Source organism: Lissotriton vulgaris, chromosome 9 (genome assembly GCF_964263255.1).
Source record: "Lissotriton vulgaris chromosome 9, aLisVul1.2, whole genome shotgun sequence".
In the NCBI taxonomy this organism is placed as follows: Eukaryota; Metazoa; Chordata; class Amphibia; order Caudata; family Salamandridae; genus Lissotriton; species Lissotriton vulgaris.
This window is the reverse complement of record NC_141697.1, coordinates 1,162,987,147-1,163,005,831: the sequence shown is the minus strand read 5'-3', so window position 1 is coordinate 1,163,005,831 and position 18,685 is coordinate 1,162,987,147. Positions and strand designations below refer to the sequence as shown.

Here is an 18,685-nt window from a genome sequence, read left to right as displayed (position 1 = left end):
AACGGTGGGAAGATGGTCAGCTGATGGTAGGGTGGGTTGGCTTCCGGGTTGGTTGTCAAAGCTGTTGTGGATGTCAGCAATCTTGTTGTGGAAGAAAGAGGCTAGGGAATCGCAGAGGGTTTGAGAGGGGGAGATGTCGTTGGAGTTGGCCGAGGGGTTGGAAAATTCCTTGACGATGTTGAAAAGTTCCTTGCTGTTGTGGGCGTTGTTGTCAAGTCGATCTTTGAATGCTGTTTTCTTGGCTTTTCGGATCAGTTGGTGGTGAGTACGGATGGCGCTTTTGAAGGCGTCCTTGTTGCTGGTGGATGGGTCTTTTTTCCAGGCCTTTTCAAGGGAGCGGCACAGTTTCTTGGACTTCTTGAGGTCATCGTTGAACCATGAGGCCTTCTTGATGCCAAGTTTGTGTTGACGTTTTTTCATTGGTGCTAAGGTGTCGGCGGTGTTGGATAGCCAGAGGGTGAGGTTAGATGCGGCTTCGTTGGCGTTAGAAGAGAGGGCTGGGGAGGTTTGAAGGAGCGATGTGGAGATCTGCTCCGTGGTGATTTTGTTCCAGTTTCTTTGTAGAGTTGGTTGGAGGTGGACGATGGGTTTCGGTTTGTTGTAGGTGAAGTGAACGCAGCTGTGGTCAGTCCAGAGGAGATCCGTAGTGTGGCTGAAGGAGACATGATTGCTGGAGGTGAAGATGGGGTCGAGTGTGTGACCTGCGATGTGGGTGGGGGAAGTGACCAATTGTTTAAGTCCGAGGTTGGCTAGGTTGTCCAAGAGGGTGGCGGTGTTGCGGTCGTTGCTCTTTTCAAGGTGGAAGTTGAGGTCTCCCAGAAGGATGTAGTCTTTGGAGGGGAGCGCGTGTGGGGTGATGAAGTCCGTGATGTCTTCACTGAATTTTGCGCGGGGTCCTGGTGGTCTGTAGAGGAGGGTGCCTCTGAGTGTGGTCTTGGGGTCGATGTGTATTTGGAAGTGGAGGTGTTCGGAGTTAGCGAGGTTGGCGTCAGAGCTGGTCGAGATGCGGATTGATTTCTTATGGACGATAGCGATTCCACCTCCTGTATTGTCGGTGCGGTCCTTGCGCGTGATCTTATAGTCTTCAGGGATGGCAATGGCGATGTCAGGGGCAGAGGAAGCGTTCATCCATGTTTCCGTTAGGAAGGCGACGTCAGGGGAGATGGTGTCTAGTAGGTTCCAAAGGTCAATGGCGTGCCTGTGGACCGAGCGGGTGTTGAGAAGGATGCATTCTAGGTGGTTGGGGTCGGGAGTCTGTGTTGTGGTCGCAGCGGAGATGTTATCGGTGCCGATGAATCTGCAGGAGAGGCAGGAGAACGGGCCATGGGTGCGTCCAGGAGCGGCTTGGACGCAGTTGGGGGCGCGACCGGGGTTAAGGGCTAGGAGGGTGGCAGCATCGTAGGTAATGCGGGAGGGCTGGGCAGCGTGAGGGGCAGGGGGACTGGCGCTGGGCGCGGTCCAGGCGCGGACGGGCGTAGACGGGCTTACCTTTGGCGCACCTTCGGCGCGGGTTGGGCGCGGACGCTGCGCGTGAACGCTGCACGCGGGAGCAACTGTCATATATGGATAGTGGAGGGGGAGGGGCGAGGGCGTATCAGCTGGGAGGCGGGGCGGGTGCACGAGGACAACAAACAAAATGGAGGCGGAGGGGGGAGGCACAGCGTAGCGCTATAGGTAAAAGCGCTGAGAGCGTAGGGGAAGCAGTTGAAAAGTTACAGAGCGCAAATGAGGCACAAAGCAAGCAGATAAACAGCGCTGAACAAGCAAAGCGCTAGCACAATTTCAGAAGCCACAGAGCGCCAATGCGAAATACACTTTGATCAGATTAACAGCGCTGAACAAACAAAACGCTACTTAGCTATGCAGCAGGCGAGGATGAGTCAAGTCAATAATTAAGGCAAAGGAGGCAAAGCAGCGCGAAGAGACCAGCTGTCTGCAGGGACAGTGGGAGCGACTCCTCAGTTCGTGGGAAAGGAGTGAGCAACTCTTCTTCCCACCAATCGTCGCTCACGTCCTTGTTGCTCCACGCCTCTCCGCTCTTCCTGCTTACCGCTCCTCCGGTGTATAGACACACCTGGTCTGAAGCACCTTCCTCTTTTAAGGCGGAGTCGGGTTCCTCCTCCTCAAGCCCTTGATACCATTTAAAGGGGCCGCTGTCCAGTTCCTCGTCATCACAACTGTAGTGTTCTTCTACCCTGTTCCATGAGGATGTACACTGGGGCTGTGAAAAGAAGAGGGAGGGGTCACAAGTTACAGTTACGCCAGGGGGGGCCCCGGACACCCCCTTACACCCTGTTAGTTATACCTATCTTGCCCGTACAATTCCCCTTACGATCATATCTCACTGTGACTGTGAGGTCCCGATGAAGATCAGCTAGAAAGTATACTATATTTTCGTCAATGCCCATCTTTAAAAGCAAGTCCCATAGCTTGGACCTGTTTACTCGGTCAAAGGCCGAGGACAGGTCCATAAATCCTATGTACAAACAACCTTGCTTCGCTAGGGTATACTTTCCAATCAGTAATTGGAGGTTGAGGCTCTGATCTATAGTACTACGCCCCTTTCTAAACCCATACTGTACGGCTGACAGAGAGTTTGTGTCCTCAAGCCAATCAGATAGTTTACACAGAACCACTCTGCCAAGGACCTTCACTGCAGAATCTATAAGGGAAATTGGGCGGTAATTACTTGGCTCTCCTCTATTACCTTTTTTAAAAATAGGTACTATTACCGACTGCGACCAGGTCGTTGGGATACCAATTGTGGAAATTCTATTGAATACATTAGATAAAACCTTAGACCATATTGCTGTGTGGGACTTGAAGAGGTCGGCTGGTACGCCATCAGGGCCGGGGGCCTTATTACTTGACATTTTACAGATGGCTTCAGCCACCTCCTCCTCGTTCACCACTAAGGTATAATGGTGAGTAGCCGCCATGGTTGAATCGTCGACCCCAGTGGACACATGTTCATAAACTGACTTAAAATGGGAGAGCCACTTGTCCTCCTGAATACCACAGTCTAAAACATTATTACTCGAATCAACAAAATAAGGTTGATTAATCACTGCCCAGCATTTGGCGCTGTTTTTTATAACGTCAATAGAGGTCAATTCTGCCCAGGCGTCTTCCCTGATCTCCCGCCTCCTCTGTTCTACTGCAGCTTTATATGCTTTCCTTAGGAGTGCCACACATTTCCTATCAACAGGCTTACATTTCAAGGCCTCCTTCAGTTTGCGGTTAGCTACTGAGCAGTTATGGTTAAACCAGCCAACTGCCCCTGATTCTTTAGCTTTACCAGAATGTGTTAAATCAGACATAATCTGGTGACAAACCCTTTGGTATGCCTCAACTACCTCACTGTCCCCTGCTTCCTTGTCCATGCATATATGTAACTCCTCCCCTCTACTGTGGGAGAGGTTGCCTAGGAAATCCTCGGGGACGATTTTGCACCATTTAATTCTCCGAGCCTGGTCTGTAGCCCGAATATCTTGTTTATCAGCCAAATTCAGTTGCATCTCGGATCTACCAAGGACACCTCTAACACGTAAAAAAACAGGATTATGGTCACTAAAATGGGACCAGACCGGAAAATAGTCTACTATATTACTCCCTAATGTTAAACTTGTGAAAATAAAGTCAATAGTTGACCCACTACCAATACCCTTGAAAGTTGGTATGTTCACCTCATCCCCCATAGGTAGCATCAAACCATTATCCGCCAAGATGTATTCCAATAAAATCCCCTGCTCCGAATGCTAAAAGTGGGAGAGAAGGGGTCATTGCCTTTTTGAGTCCCCAGAAGGGGGACTCCAGCAAAGAGGCTCACAGCAGCAGTTGTTTTTAGAGCCCAGAGAGGCTCAGGGGGCATTTCTCTGTTCTTGAGCCCGGAGAGGCTCCATCCAGGCGGCATTGTCCCCAGTGGTGGAGCGGCCCCGGAAGGAAGCGGCCCCTCCCACCTTGCCCCATAGTTGTTCGTGAGCCCAGGGAGGCTCACGGGGCCACGAGTGTTCCTGGCCAGAGCCTGCGAGGCTCCAATGTGTTTTTGCTCATTGACTACAGCTGCCCAGCATTTCGTGGGCAGCTGCCACGTTTAGGCACCCCTGACTTTGGGACACAGGGCGTCCTAGCCCTAGAGAGGCCAGTTGGCCTAGGGACTGCCACAGGTTGTGGCTAATGTGTTTTTATGCGTCATGTGCCTTGTTCTCACACCGCTGAATGTAGGTTCTGCATCATGTATTTTCCTTCCCTACACCTGTGAATGTGTTATGATGCATCATCTGTAATGTGCTTATACCCCTACAGGTACTGTGATACTTAGGTGGTTGTTCTTGCTAGTACAGGTGGTGCTAGTGAGGTCCTGGTTCCCTGCGTGACCTGTTCCTAAGGTGGTTAGGGTTGCGTAGGTGGTACTTACCTGTTACCAGTAGTTACTGGTTGTGTGCTTTATGTTCTATTTTGTGCTACAGTAATTTTATATTCTAAGTTCTAAAAGTGCCTATTCCTGACAGTGGTCCATGTGGCCCTGTCTTGTACATATCCCCTGTAAATTCTGCCCGTGCCTGTTGGCACATTGTAAAGTGTGTGATTTTATCTAATGTGTTTTGGTATAATACAAAGGCTTTTTTTATATATAACCTTGTGTGGAGTTTCCTTTGTGGTGGGCCTTGGGTGTTGTTGCGGGGTGCGCGTGCAAACACTTAATCTACATAGCCTCCAAGTTTAGCTTTGCCTCTCGCGCCTCGTTACCTAGAGGGTGAGCAGGGGTTATCTTGGCATGTAACTCCGTTGCCCTGACTTAGGAGTGGTGGTCTCTGACTGACTTTGGTGCAAGCCCTGGCCACCCAGGGATCCCATTTCTAACAAATGGCAATGCATTTTATTTGTGTTTTCAAAAGCAACACATATATAAAAAGCATTATCATTTCTAACAGGGCTGACTAGGAACCAAAACCGGCGCCGGCAAAGTGCTCGGCCGGTCCCACTGGGGGGTTGTGGGTGCCACCGAGCTCTTTGCCGGGGCTGGTTTTCGGCCGATTTTGTTACAGGGATGATTTTGCAGCTATGCTGGATAAACGGCCCTGTAACAAAAACAGCCCCCAGGGGCCCAAAACCAGCTCCCACCCGTGCGGCGCACTGGGGGATTGCCCAGTGCCCGCAACGGTCAGTCCGGGCCTGAATTCTAATGCTGATACCCCAAACTCTCGCAAATGCGAGACCACTTTAATGGTGGCTGTGCCCCTTTCTTTAGATGCTGCTCCCATATTCAGGTTACGGTGAGCAGCGTATAAAGAAAGGGGCGTGGCTAACATTAAAGGGGGAGCGACATATTGGGGGCCATTCACTTAAAAAAAATAAGGAAAGAAAGAAGGCAAGTTTCTGTAGTGCGGCTGCTAAAGTGAAAATGGACTGTGCTGCAAATTAATTAAACAAAGAAGCACAGGGAGGAGGAGCTACGCCGCGAATCAAGATGGCCGCATAAGCTCCCGGCTCCGCTGACCTCCGCCGGCGGCTCGTCTATCCTGTCGTTTATCCTCCACCCACGCCCTGTGCCTGGATGTCTGAAGGTTGCCTGTTGCCAGTGGTGCTTTCCCTGATTTCCTACCCTATTCAGCGACGAAGTTATGTCGTGTCCCATTTCTGGCCTACTCCCGGGCTGCCGCCGGGACCTCGATTTTTGAATCACCCGAGAGGGCTCTGATCAACATCGGCTGTGGGACCGCGATTGTGGCCGGTCTTCCAGGTCTGGATAATTCTTTTCGCTCTTGCTCTTGTTCTCAATGCTGGATGGTGCCGGAGAAGAGACACTGTGACGTGCTGCGATCCTCCTGCACCGTGGCTGTGGGTTGTGTGCCTGACCCTCGTTTCCTGGCCCGGGGGCTAATGGGCTGCACCCACGGTCGGTGTCTGGTCTGAGTGTGCCAGTGCGGGGCGCCCTTGTTTGTTGCGATCGCCGAATGTGGGCTGGAGACTGCGTCCCCCTCCGTCCTCTCGACCCCGGGATGGAGGGGATGGACGGCGCACATTCATTGAGATCTGTAATGGCGGCGATTGGGGCGCTCCGCTCGCAATTCACCGGCGCATGTGTCTCTCTGGCGGCGAAACTTGATGATGCCTGCTCGCGACCATCCACAGACGCTGCAGCGCCTGTACAGAAGTCTGTGCTCCAGACGAGCGATTTGACCCGCCATTTGCAAGAGCCCGAGCGGCGGCCCGACTTTGCTCCTCGGAGAGTCGATCTCACTTTCCCTTCATCTGCTGCAGTGCATGGTTTTCCCTCTGTCTCCTATCCGATGCTGTGTCGTCGCTGGATGTCTTGTTCTTAATTGCCGAGTCTCAGGGTCTTGCCGAAGAGGATCGCCATTTTCCTTTGTTCCGGCCCGTCTACATAACAGATGCCGCCATTTTGAGACCGGACTTTATTCCACCTTCGCTGCCTTGGTCCGCCATGGACACTTTGACTGCCTCTTGTCGGATGTGGTTTGGTCGGGATGTGCTCCGGTGCGGTTTCGTACTGGCCAGGGCTGACTTTGACTTTGAGGTCTTCTTGCTCCTCGCCACTGCTTTGGACTATCTGCGACGCTCTTTTGGTTTGTAAATGTTATGACTCTGGCGATAAATCTCCTCGTGAGGCTTGCAGGGTTGCCTCTATTTCTTTGGGGTTGCTCCGTTTATTTTTGCCGGGACTGCATTGAATACCTCACCGGGCCGGGGGTGGGAGGGGGGGGGGTTCCTGGTGACTGTCCTCCCTGTGATACTGCTGCCTGTTCTTTGCTTTATTGATGATGATTGTGCTATGGGTGGGCCGGCGGGGGGTATCAGGTGTCCGGGGGCTTGTTTGTTTTTCTCCTCCTCCACTTCTTTATATATATTTCCCTTCTGTGGGGCAGTTCTGGGGCGACAGGCACGCTGTTAGTGGGTTAGGCCGTAGCCATTACAGGGGTGCAGGGTGGCGGGTGTGGGGGGGGGGTTTGTTATTTTAGTTTGTTTTATTCTATGGTCCCTATCACTCTTTTCCGGCTTTGGGAGGGTTCTTTCCTCTTCCGTAGGGTTGGCTGTCTCTTGGTCTTGCACCTTTCCTTTTTCTTTTTTCGGCTTCTCGACAAGCCTCTGTTTTTCTGTTCCTGGGGGGTAGGCTTTCTGGGGTGATCCTTAGAAATGTGGATTATTGTAATGTGGTTTATTGTCCAGTATCATCGCCGTGGCTGCCTGGATTGCATAGTCGCTTTAGTTCTAGCCTATCTCCGACTGTAATAGGGGTAATTCCCAACTGTCTCCTTTGAGCTCCTATCCTGTGAGGTGTGATGTCCTTGTTGTTGCAGCCCCTACTCTTTCCCTAAAATTTAAAAATGAAAACCTCACATCCTGTTTGCGACCCCCACAACCACATTTTATATACTTTGATATATCCTGTACTGCTTGGCTTCAGCTTCTCCTGTTTTCATTGATTGTCTTTGCAGCCGGCCATGATGGTTGTGGGCCTGCGCATGTATCTCCTTCTTTTCTTGACTAAAGGTTTTAAAAAAAAAACAAAAAAACAAAGAAGCACTGCCTCCAAAGTGAAGGTGGACAGCTCTGTAAGCACGGCCGCTAAAGTGAAAGCTGACAGCGCTGCAAATTAAAAAAACAAATACATTAATATTAACAATGTAAAAGCGGGTGTCGACATCTTTCTCTCTCATCCTCTTCCTCTTTCCCTCTTCTCTCATCCTCTTGCTCTTTCTCTGTTCCTCTTTCTCTCTTTCTCTTTCTTTCTCTTCCTTTTTCTTTTTCTCTTTTTTCCTCCTTCGCTCTCTTGCTCTTTCTCCCTCTTGCTCTCTTTTTCTCTTTTTCTTTTTTCTTTCTTTCTTTTTCTCTTTCTCTATTTTTCTTTCTCTTCCTCACACTCTTTCTCTCTTCTTTCTTTCTCTCTCTCACTCTTTCTTGTTCTTTCTCTCTCTCTTTCTTCTTTCTCTTTCTTTTTCTCTTTCTTTCCCTCTTGCTTTTTTTCTTTCTCTCTCTCTTTCTCGGATGTCCTCGAGCTGGGTTTAAATCATGCCAATCATCTGATCTAGTGGTGCTCCCTCACTGTTATCTAAGTCTCTTATCAAAGGCAGTGACTTCTCAGCAGCACAAGGTCTTTTTGTGTGGAATCCTGAAATGACTGGTTTCTGTTGTTTTTCATTTAATTATATATAATTTGTCTTCTCTGTTTTTGGGAGGTATGTAGTGTCGCGCATGGGTGACGCTAAGTTCTAGCTTCCAGCGCGTTTATCATTGTTGGATATGGCTTAGTTCAACAAAAGGCTCTATCAGGCCATGCGTGGGTTAGTTCACTGCGACAAAGCAACTTAATACTGTCTCTTTTTTTTAACACATGATTTGAAGAGCTACAGTAAATTCTTCAGCTTCTACACTGACCCCCACCCCACCCTATGGCGGGGAGGGGAGAGGGGGTTACACATGCCAACTTTTGTCTGGCCTTGCACATGTATCCACTCACCTCCACTCTCCTGCTTCAGCTCTGTTCTTTTCATGGGAGCGGTCATTGTTCATTGCATAATTTGTAAAAAAAAAAATAAATACAGGAATAAATAAGTGCTGGGGACCAGAGGGTTTCTTAGGAGCCCACTTCTGACTCTGCTGATTGGAGGTTAGCCACATTTCAAGGCCACCTAGTCTTGATTCCAACTCATGACTCTTTCTTCCACTACCCTACACTTCCTGTCTCTTCATCTCACTCTTGGAGGTTTGTTTTCATTCCGGATTTCTCTTTCCTTTCCTCCTCCTCCTCGCTATTCTGCCTTTCACTGTCTTACTCTGGCTCAAGGTCTGATGGAAATTAGTTCAGTTCCCCAAATATGTGCGCCCTTGTCTACTACTTTCAAACACCAGCACAAATTAAGCCTTTCCCCTGCTCTCCTTTGCCACACATGTGATTACATTCCCCACCTGCACCTCCCGTGGTGTGACTTCCACTGCTGTTAGTTGTGGTTCTGGTGTGGAAATGACAGGGGGATGACGAGTTTTCAGAGGTATATTGTCAGTATACCAAATGCTGCCTGTTTATTTTGGGTGTGCGTTATGTATACATCGGCCACATTCTAAATACCAATATCTCCTCTAGTTGGGGGTGGAGAACACGGTTAGATCTAGACTCGGACAGCAGATTTAGTTTTACTGTGTATTACCTTCTATGTTAGTTCTGGCTGCATCATGGCACCCCAGAGGACCTTTGAGAGAACTCCTGGCCCAGAAGCAGCAGTCAGGAATTGTTGTAGGAGATGTATCAGGACACGGAAGTGGGCACGATGCCACAGCAGTCAGAATGGGTGGCAAGGCAGCGTCAGAGAGACAGGTGCAAGCTGCTATATTATTATCAAAAATATCCAGTGTGGGATATTTTACGTGTCCTAAATAGATGAACTTCAGAGGTCTGTGTAGAGAAAAGGTCTGTGGAAACACCTGCTTGAAGTTAAATTTTCTGATGCCAGAGCCTGGTTAGGATGTTCAGCCCTCGATAAACTGCATTGTTGTTTACCTGCAGATTCCCGGGGCTCTTTGTGTCCGCCTGGATGTTGTTACTTCTACATGGTCACAATGTGCTTGTTCCATCACACTTAACCCCTCTCTAGTCCTTCACAACTCAATCTAGCAGCCCCGTGGCAGCTGGTCCACCTGCCCTGAAGTCTGTACCCACTCAGCGGCATCTCTCGGCGGCAGGTGGCTCCATCTGAATCCATTTTAGGCGCCCTTTTGAGTGTGCTCCAAGAAGTTTCTGTCAAAACACCCGTTGCAACCTCGAATACTGTTGTTTAGTACATGCCTTCTGGGTCATCTCGTCGAAAATAGACCGCCTGTCGCTGCCGGTGGAACATTCAGGTCCAGTGACCATAAAAGTACAAAAAATGTTCGCTTTCCGCGTCATTTGCAGGTCTGGGCGATGGCTGATTGGAGCGGTCACCCTCAGGAAGGTAGTGAGTGCACAGATAGCGATCGGAGGCCGCTCGTGCCATCTGTCTTGCTACTGATAAGAGGCAATTAATAAAAATAGATTTAATGTGAAACGTGTCCTCTGCATTCATTCTTTCTACCTTGTCTCTCATTCTCTGTCTTTGAGCACCTTTATAAGGTGTTTTTTCAGATGTTTGTTTGCGGGTTTTTCCTTTCTTTTACTAGTCTTTCTCTGTCTTTTCATCTTTGTATCCTCAGGGCGTCCCTTTTTTGATAATTTATATTTGACTTTTCCTCCTTTCATATTATTTTTTACTAGTTTCCCTTCTGTTTATCTTATTTTTATTTGTCAGACTTTTCTCAGGCCCTGTTTGCTTCCCCCTCTTTAGTACTTCTTTCTTGCTGTCAATACTTAAGTTGAAATAAAACAGCTGGTAAATACATTGGGGTGAATGGAGGGTGTGTCCGTGTCTGTGTGTCCTTCCTTCCTTTCTCATGAGTACCATCATCTTTGATAACCATAAACATCCGTTATCAATTGATCGCGCGTTGAGGATGAATGAACATGTGCTCCGCATACACTTGTGTTATGAAAAAGTGGCAGCCATTAATAATAAACAGGGTTTTGAAGCTCATCAACACAATTCATGATTTTGTGCCTGCTACTTAACTAGTTATTAACGTCAGTGTTCGAATTCCTATTGTTGATATTGCTATAGAGTTATTTTCTTTTTCCGTTCTTTAACTTATTTCTATCTCCATCTCTTTTTGACTGTAGAATTATCTATTGTTTTCTTGTCTTTCATTTATTTATTTGCAGGTAGATTCATAAAAGTCCCGTTTTGCGAGTCTGTATTAGCGATTATTAAGGAATCGCTATTACAGACTCGCAAAACGGGATGCATGTAGAAATCGCAATATTTTTTGCGATTTCTACTGCTTCCTTATTTGCGAATCACAAATTGCTAATCGCAAATAAGGATGCGATTTCCTATTCATTCCTATGGGCCTAAAGGCCCATAGGAATGAATGGGGAGTCAATCCTTATTTGCGATTAGCAATTAGCAAATTGCAAATAAGGATGCGATTTCAAGGGTGCCAGGGTGTCCAAAGGACACCCTGTAGCACCCCTGAAATGTTATGTACACAGGTGTTGCGCACACACATGTCCAAAGGACATGTGTGTGTGTAACATACAACTTAGAAAAATGCACTAAAGTGCATTTTTCTAAGTTTTCGCTATTTACCACAAAGTTACACTTCGCGGTAAATAGCGGCCCCATATTGTGAATTCGCAATTTTTATAAAGGTTCATGAATAGCATTTAAGGAATCTCTAATTGAGATTCCTTAAATGCGATTCTTCGCAATTTAGCGAGTTCTGTATTGCGATTTTTGCATTTGGGATGATGAATCCCAAATGCAAAAATAGCGCTCGCAAAGGGCCGGATTCTCAGAATCTGGCCCTTTGCGAGCCGATTTTGCTTTGATGAATCTGGCCGTTAATTACGTTTTCAAGTCTTTATTATTTATTTAATTCCTTCTCACTCAGTTTCAATTCCCTTGCTTTCTCTTCTCATTAAAACGTCTTCTCTTGGTCTTTTTCTCTTTGCACAGACTGTTCCCATGGGGGAATAAGCTGGAACCCAAAGGGCAGCATCAGGCAAACATCTGGCAGGGAGACTTCCCAACGAGTAACACTGCTGAGGATGGTTACCTTCAGACTTCCCCCGTAAGTACTCCCTTCTAATGTTGCTCAGCGGCAAAAAACACAGCTCCTCGCATGTGGAACTCAGCCTCTACCGCCAGCCACAGTTTAGTTTCTTCGTTAATAGAGCAAGGCTATCTTAACCCCTTCCCAGTGCCGCAAATTCCGCCGCGGCGCAGGAGGCTAGAGGGTGAGTGCGGCGCTTCGGTGCTCATGACCGCTCCACGCCGTCGTGAGTCACGGGCGACGTGTGCTCATAACGGCGTTGTTCCGTCATGACCACGGCTGCTCATTAATTCACCCGCAAGGGTGGGGAATTAGTGCTGCGTGGGAGGAGCGGCGGCGGCATGACGGCTCCACGCCGCCATGAGCACACGCTGCCCATGGCTCACGATGGCGTGGAGCCGTCATGAGCATGCAAGGGGTTAACCAGACATACCTGGCCTTTTCCCTAAAGTCCAACCAATGCTCTACTGCTGGGTTCTCCAACCTTTTCTGTAATGTGAGCTACTTCCGATCAGTGAAAATCGTTGTGAGCTCCTGAAGGCCAAGTAACGTTCACACCATTACCAGACACCCCCTCCCCCAGCTTCATTGATTTGAAAACCTAAAGTCCATGGATCCGGATCCGGTGGTTTGAAAAAATATGGTGAATAGGGGTGCTATGCTAGGGCTGCCATGTGTGTCCGTGAGTGCATGGTATATGTGGATTTATGTAGATTTGTGTGAATGAATGGGATATATATGTGTATGGGTGACTGAGAGCCTTTGTCATACATACTTGTGACACATCACATACCTTTTGCGTTGGCACCGTTACATGTACAACACAAACACACAATTTAAAGTGCAGAAAAATGTTCTGCAAAAATGTTCATAAGGAAACGTTTTCTGCACTTGATGGAACATTTTTCTGCACTTTATATTTCTCCCATAAAAAACAAAAAGTGGCTGTATTTTCAGTTATAAATATGGCAGTGTGCAACCAACCAGCTGGTAGCAAGATGCCTCTTGTGTGTAAATGGTACACTTTGAAATGGGAACAAATTCAACTGAAGTGTTAACTTTATATTTATATGTATTATAATCATAAAATGCATCATTTTAATTATCTCCCATGTCAAAGTGTCTTTACAAGCAGCAGGCATATTACTCCCAGAGGCTTGTAGACATGGTGCCATATGTATAGCGGGAAAATACAGTCATTTGTTTAACTGTGAAGAATTTAAAGTGAAGAATAATGCTTCATAAACATTAGGACTTAATTTAAAGTGGAGAAAAACATTAAGACAATGTTTCATAAAAACATTTTTCTTCATTTAAAATTTCTCCCATTTAAAAGAAAATGACTGTATTTTTCAGTTATAAATATGGCACTTTGTCTTCCAGCTACTGGGAGCAAGATGCCTGCTGTGTGTAAATGTGACACTTTGAAAGGGGAGAAACTTAAAATGAAGAATTAACTTCATCATTAAGTTAACTCCTCCTTTAAATTTTCTCTTATTTAAAAGCATTTAGAAATCTCATTTTGATCTCATGCTCCAATATTGAGCTGAGAATTACTTTTATTCAAGAGTTAAGTAACTTAAGTGCTTCAGTTCTGAACCTCTGTGAGCCACACCAGTCATAAATCTGAGTGGAGCACTGCTCATTTTCAGGCTATGCTATCTGCAGCCTGATAATAATGTAAAATAAACATAGCCTTTCCCTAAATTTAAAAGGAAAACGCAATACTTATTTATTGCAGTTCTTATTTAAAAATTAACTCAAGGGTGGGAGCTACTCCGGTTTTTGTGAGCTATTGGTGGCGCACTTTTCACTGGTTGGATACACTTGCTGTACAGCAAAGCACAACTGTTCCTCTACCGCCAAGCACAGCGGGTCCTCTACCGCCAAGCACAGCGGGTCCTCTACCGCCAAGCACAGCGGGTCCTCTACTACCAAGCACAGCGGGTCCTCTACCTCCAAGCACAGCGGGTCCTCTACCGCCGAGTACAGCGGGTCCTCTACCGCCGAGTACAGCGGGTCCTCTACCGCCGAGCACAGCGGGTCCTCTACCGCCGAGCACAGCGGGTCCTCTACCGCCGAGCACAGCGGGTCCTCTACCGCCGAGCACAGTCGACCCTCTACCGCCGAGCACAGCCGACCGTCTACCGCTGAGCACAGCCGACCCTCTACCGCCGAGCACAGCCGATCCTCTACCACTAAGCACAGCCGATCCTCTACCGCTAAGCACAGCCGATCCTCTACCATTAAGCACAGCCGATCCTCTACCATTAAGCACAGCCGATCCCCTACCGTTAAGCACAGCCGATCCTTTACCGTTAAGCACAGCCGATCCTCACCCGTTAAGCACAGCCGATCCTCTACCGGTAAGCACAGCCGATCCTCTACCGGTAAGCACAGCCAATTCTCTACCGCCAAGCACAGCTGATCCTCTACCGCCAATCACAGTGTATCCTCTACCACCAAGCACAGCTGACCCTCTACTGCTGAGCACAGCCGACCCTCTACTGCCGGGCACAGCCAACCCTCTACTGCCGAGCACAGCCAACCCTCTACTGCCGAGCACAGCCGACCCTCTACTGCCAAACACAGCCGACCCTCTACTGCTAAGCACAGCCGACCCTCTACTGCTAAGCACAGCCGACCCTCTACTGCTAAGCACAGCCGACCCTCTACTGCTAAGCACAGCCAACCCTCTACTGCTAAGCACAGCCGACCCTCTACTGCTAAGCACAGCCGACCCTCTACTGCTAAGCACAGCCGATCCTCTGTTGGTAAGCACAGCCGATCCTCTGTTGGTAAGCACAGCCGATCCTCTGTTGGTAAGCACAGCCGATCCTCTGTTGGTAAGCACAGCTGATCCTCTGTTGGTAAGCACAGCCGATCCTCTGTTGGTAAGCACAGCCGATCCTCTGTTGGTAAGCACAGCCGATCCTCTGTTGGTAAGCACAGCCGATCCCCTATTGATAAGCACAGTCGATCCTCTATTGGTAAGCACAGCCAATACTCAATTGGTAAGCACAGCCAATACTCTACTGCCAAGCACAGCCGATCCTCTACCGGTAAGCACAGCTGATCCACTACTGCCAAGCACAGCTGATCCTTTACTGCCAAGCACAGCTGATCTTTCACTGCCAAGCACAGCCGACCCTCTACCGGGAAGCACAGCCGATCCTCTACCGGTAAGCACAACTGATCCTCTACCGGTAAGCACAGCCAATTCTCTACTGCCAAGCACAGCCGATCCTCTAGCGCCAATCACAGTGCATCCTCTACCCCCGAGCACAGCTGACCCTCTACTGCCGAGCACAGCTGACCCTCTACTGCCGAGCACAGCTGACCCTCTACTGCCGAGCACAGCCGATCCTCTATTGGTAAGCACAGCCGATCCTCTATTGGTAAGCACAGCCGATCCTCTATTGGTAAGCACAGCCGATCCTCTACTGCCAAGCCCAGCCGATCCTCTACTGCCAAGCCCAGCCAATCCTCTACTGCCAAGCCCAGCCGATCCTTCACTGCCAAGCACAGCCGATCCTCTACCGCCGAGCACAGCCGATCCTCTACCGCCGAGCACAGCCGATCCTCTACTGCCGAGCACAGCCGATCCTCTACCGGTGAGCACAGCCGATCCTCTACCGGTAAGCACAGCCGATCGTCTACCGGTAAGCACAGCCGATCGTCTACCGGTAAGCACAGCCGATCGTCTACCGGTAAGCACAGCCGATCGTCTACCGGTAAGCACAGCCGATCGTCTACCGGTAAGCACAGCCGATCCTCTACCGGTAAGCACAGCCGATCCTCTGCCGTCGTGCACAGCCGACCCTCTGCCGTCGTGCACAGCCGACCCTCTGCCGTCGAGCACAGCGGGTCCTCTACCGTCGATTACAGCGGGTCCTCTACCGTCGACACAGCCGACCCTCTACCGTCGAGCACAGCCGACCCTCTACCGTCGAGCACAGCCGACCCTCTACCGTCGAGCACAGCCGACCCTCTACCGTCGAGCACAGGCGACCCTCTACCCCAAAGCACAGTCGATACTCTACCATCGAGCACATCTTCATTACATCGGTCAAACCCATTATATCCATCTACCTATTACCTCGACTTGTCATGACCTCAACATGCCTCTAACGCACCAACTGCTAGGATTGGATTTAGAATATTAAATCACCCAGGACAGGATCATGGTAGGTTGAAGTTATGGCCTTTCCAACGTGATGGTTGATGATGTGATCTTGACAATATTGTGACATATGTCTCTAAGCGCCACCCAGCATCTACAGTTAGACAACCCAGGATGTAGTGCAAAGCACCTTCCTACCTCTGCTGTCAAGGACTGCCCAATTTCTTCTGTCAAGCGCAACTAGACTTCTACTGCGAAGACCAGCCAAACCTCTACAGCCAACACAACTCAGCCTCACTGTCACACCTAACATAGCCATTATTGCAAAGTCCACCCCAGAGTGTACTGCAAGCACATCCTGGGCATTGTCAAGTACTTCTAAGCTGTTACTTCTGAACAGAGCACACGTTACACTACCAGGATCAATGCACCCTCGCGCTAAAGCACGCTGCCCTCTGCCTTTCCAAGCAGAAGACACTTTCTGTTCCAAAGCACAACCAAGTCTTTACTCCATGCTGCAAACCAGACACTATTGCCAACCACATGCCCCATTTACTCTCAGACATAGACCAACATCCACTCCCAAGCGCAAACACAACACATCTGTTGCCATGGAATAACCCTCTTAGCCAAACACAAACAAGACCCCACCTACAAGCACTGACATTACTCCATTTGCAAACACAACTGATATTTTCAGAGGCATTCTGTGCTGCTAATATTTGTGACTTTGTGTGTGTGTGTTGCTGCACGTGTGTTTGTTTGATGAGTTGTATCTACAATGTTTTGAATGCTGTTAAAATGTACTTGGGCCCCAATTTGCTGGATGTTGGTACCTGTGTTACTTGTGCATGTGTCCACCACGTTTCTGCGCTGTCTTTGTGTATACAGTAACCTTTCATGTGTACATTGGTTGTATTGGGCATGGGTGCGCTACCCATGAGTGCAACTTTTATGTGGGATGCGCTTCTGTTTATTTACTGCATGTACATCATGTGTTTGTGTGCGTTGCACTTGGTGGGTGCATGTGCCCTAGTTTTGCTGTTCCTTGAGTATATCTAGTTTTTGGTTGTCTTTCATGCGCACTAGCATGGAGACATTGTATTGCTTATGTTTCCATCTTTGTTGCAAAGTCTGGTGCAGGACTTTCTGATTCTATAAGTGAAAAATGCCTACCCACTTCATAGGCAGTGGGGCAGTAGTTGGTTCTCTTTGCCACCCCTGCTAATGAATCTATTTCTCACCGCGTGCTTAGTTTGCTCCTTAGAATCACGTCGCTGTGGAAGCAGCCCTGTGTGTATGTGTGTTTGTGCTTTTGAACTGCATTTATGTGGTTGGAGCCTCGCACATTTCCCAAGTCCGAGGACCAGGTGTGCTACCCTTTGTTTGTGTTCCCTTTGTTCCTGCACGTATGTGTGCTGCTCATCTGAGTTGGCTTCTGGATTGTGCACCCTGTATTAGATGCCCAGATATAAATGATGGTTGTGTGTCGGCTTCTCATGTCTGCGTGTGTGCTGCTCTTATTTGTGTGTGAGGCTTGCATAGTGTGTTTGTGTGCGCGCACTGTCCCTGTATACATTACTTGGCCATGTGCATGTGTGCTGCTGGGATGAGTTTGCTCCTGATGTTAATATCTTGAATATATTGCCTTGGTTTAGCTCTCCATGCCTACCTGATTGTTCTTTTACATTTTCAGGTCACTGCGTTTCCTCCCAATGGATACGGCCTGTACAATATGGTGGGCAACGCCTGGGAGTGGACGTCAGATTGGTGGACAGTGCATCATTCTCCAGAAGAAACACACAACCCTGTAAGTGTTTCAGGAATAACGCTCTCATTTTTAACACCCCGGGCACCTGGCAGAAAGAGTAGATCCATCAGGGCCTAAGAGATTCGGCCTTGTGGCCAGAGCTGCTGACTAAGCGACTGGAGAACCAGGTCCTAATTAGGCCAGGGCGGTAAATTGGGTAATTTCGCGTTCCGTGGAGAACGCGGAATTGCCAGAAATTCCGCGAACCGCAGCTTTTTCTGAATTTTTTGCTTGTTCGCGCTCTCAAAATGCGTGTTTGGAAGATATTTCCCTCCCGAGTACGCAAACAGCGTTCGCGAACGGGCAGAACAAGCAATTGGGCATGTATGTGGAACTCTCCGTGCTCGTGGAATTTTTCTACCGTTTCGCGAGCTTTGCGTGGCGCGACTACGCAAATTCCGCCAACCCCTAGTTCAAATATGGCTCCGCTCAACATCTTGTAATTCTGAGCAAACTATTTTATCTCCCCATGCCTAAAAACGAAAAAGTATCTTGGTTCTCTTGTATAGCGTTCTCATGGCCTTGAGCAAATTTTGCGACACGTCGAAATTAAAAAAAAACATCGTAGAATCCTCTTGCTATGGGACCAGGAAGAAGAACGAGATGCTGATGGGGACTGCGTGATCATCAACACTTCCCTTTTTGATCCAGAAATCATGCATTATTAGCTGCGAGGCCCCGGTTGACAGCATATTATCAGTGCATCTTTTGAACCTATAAGAATCTGTATACTGTAACCAAACAAAGCCAAACCACTGAGCTGCACTTTTGGTCCTGCCGAGGCCTGCAATTGGTTTATCAGTCATGATATAAAAGTCCACAGGAACCATGATTTTCTTATAAGCTGGGCACCAGTGGCATTATTTGGAAGCCTCATAGTTGGGTTAACTTTCATGTATGTCAGCAGCCGACGCACACCTGGACTTTTCAAATGCATAGGCTTGTGATTGTCCCAGAAGCCTCTAAGCACTCTTCACTGCTTTTCAAGGTCATGATTGGTTTCATTCTAAGCATTTGTGATTTTATGAAGGCCTGTGATTAGGTACATGACCCTGGTGACCATCAGCAGGGCAAGTGGTTGCTCAGCAGTCCTTCTATACCTTTAA

At 48.5% G+C, this 18,685-nt stretch overlaps 1 protein-coding gene across 1 annotated transcript in view; it reads left to right on the top strand.

Annotated features, from left to right (window-relative positions):
• SUMF1 (sulfatase modifying factor 1) overlaps positions 1-18,685 on the top strand; it is a 305,071-nt gene that overhangs the window by 231,663 nt on the left and 54,723 nt on the right. The window contains exons 6-7 of the mRNA XM_086939208.1: positions 11,550-11,664; positions 17,466-17,579. Of these exons, the coding sequence (XP_086795334.1) occupies positions 11,550-11,664; positions 17,466-17,579 (229 nt within the window). The remainder of the gene's footprint in view (positions 1-11,549; positions 11,665-17,465; positions 17,580-18,685) is intronic.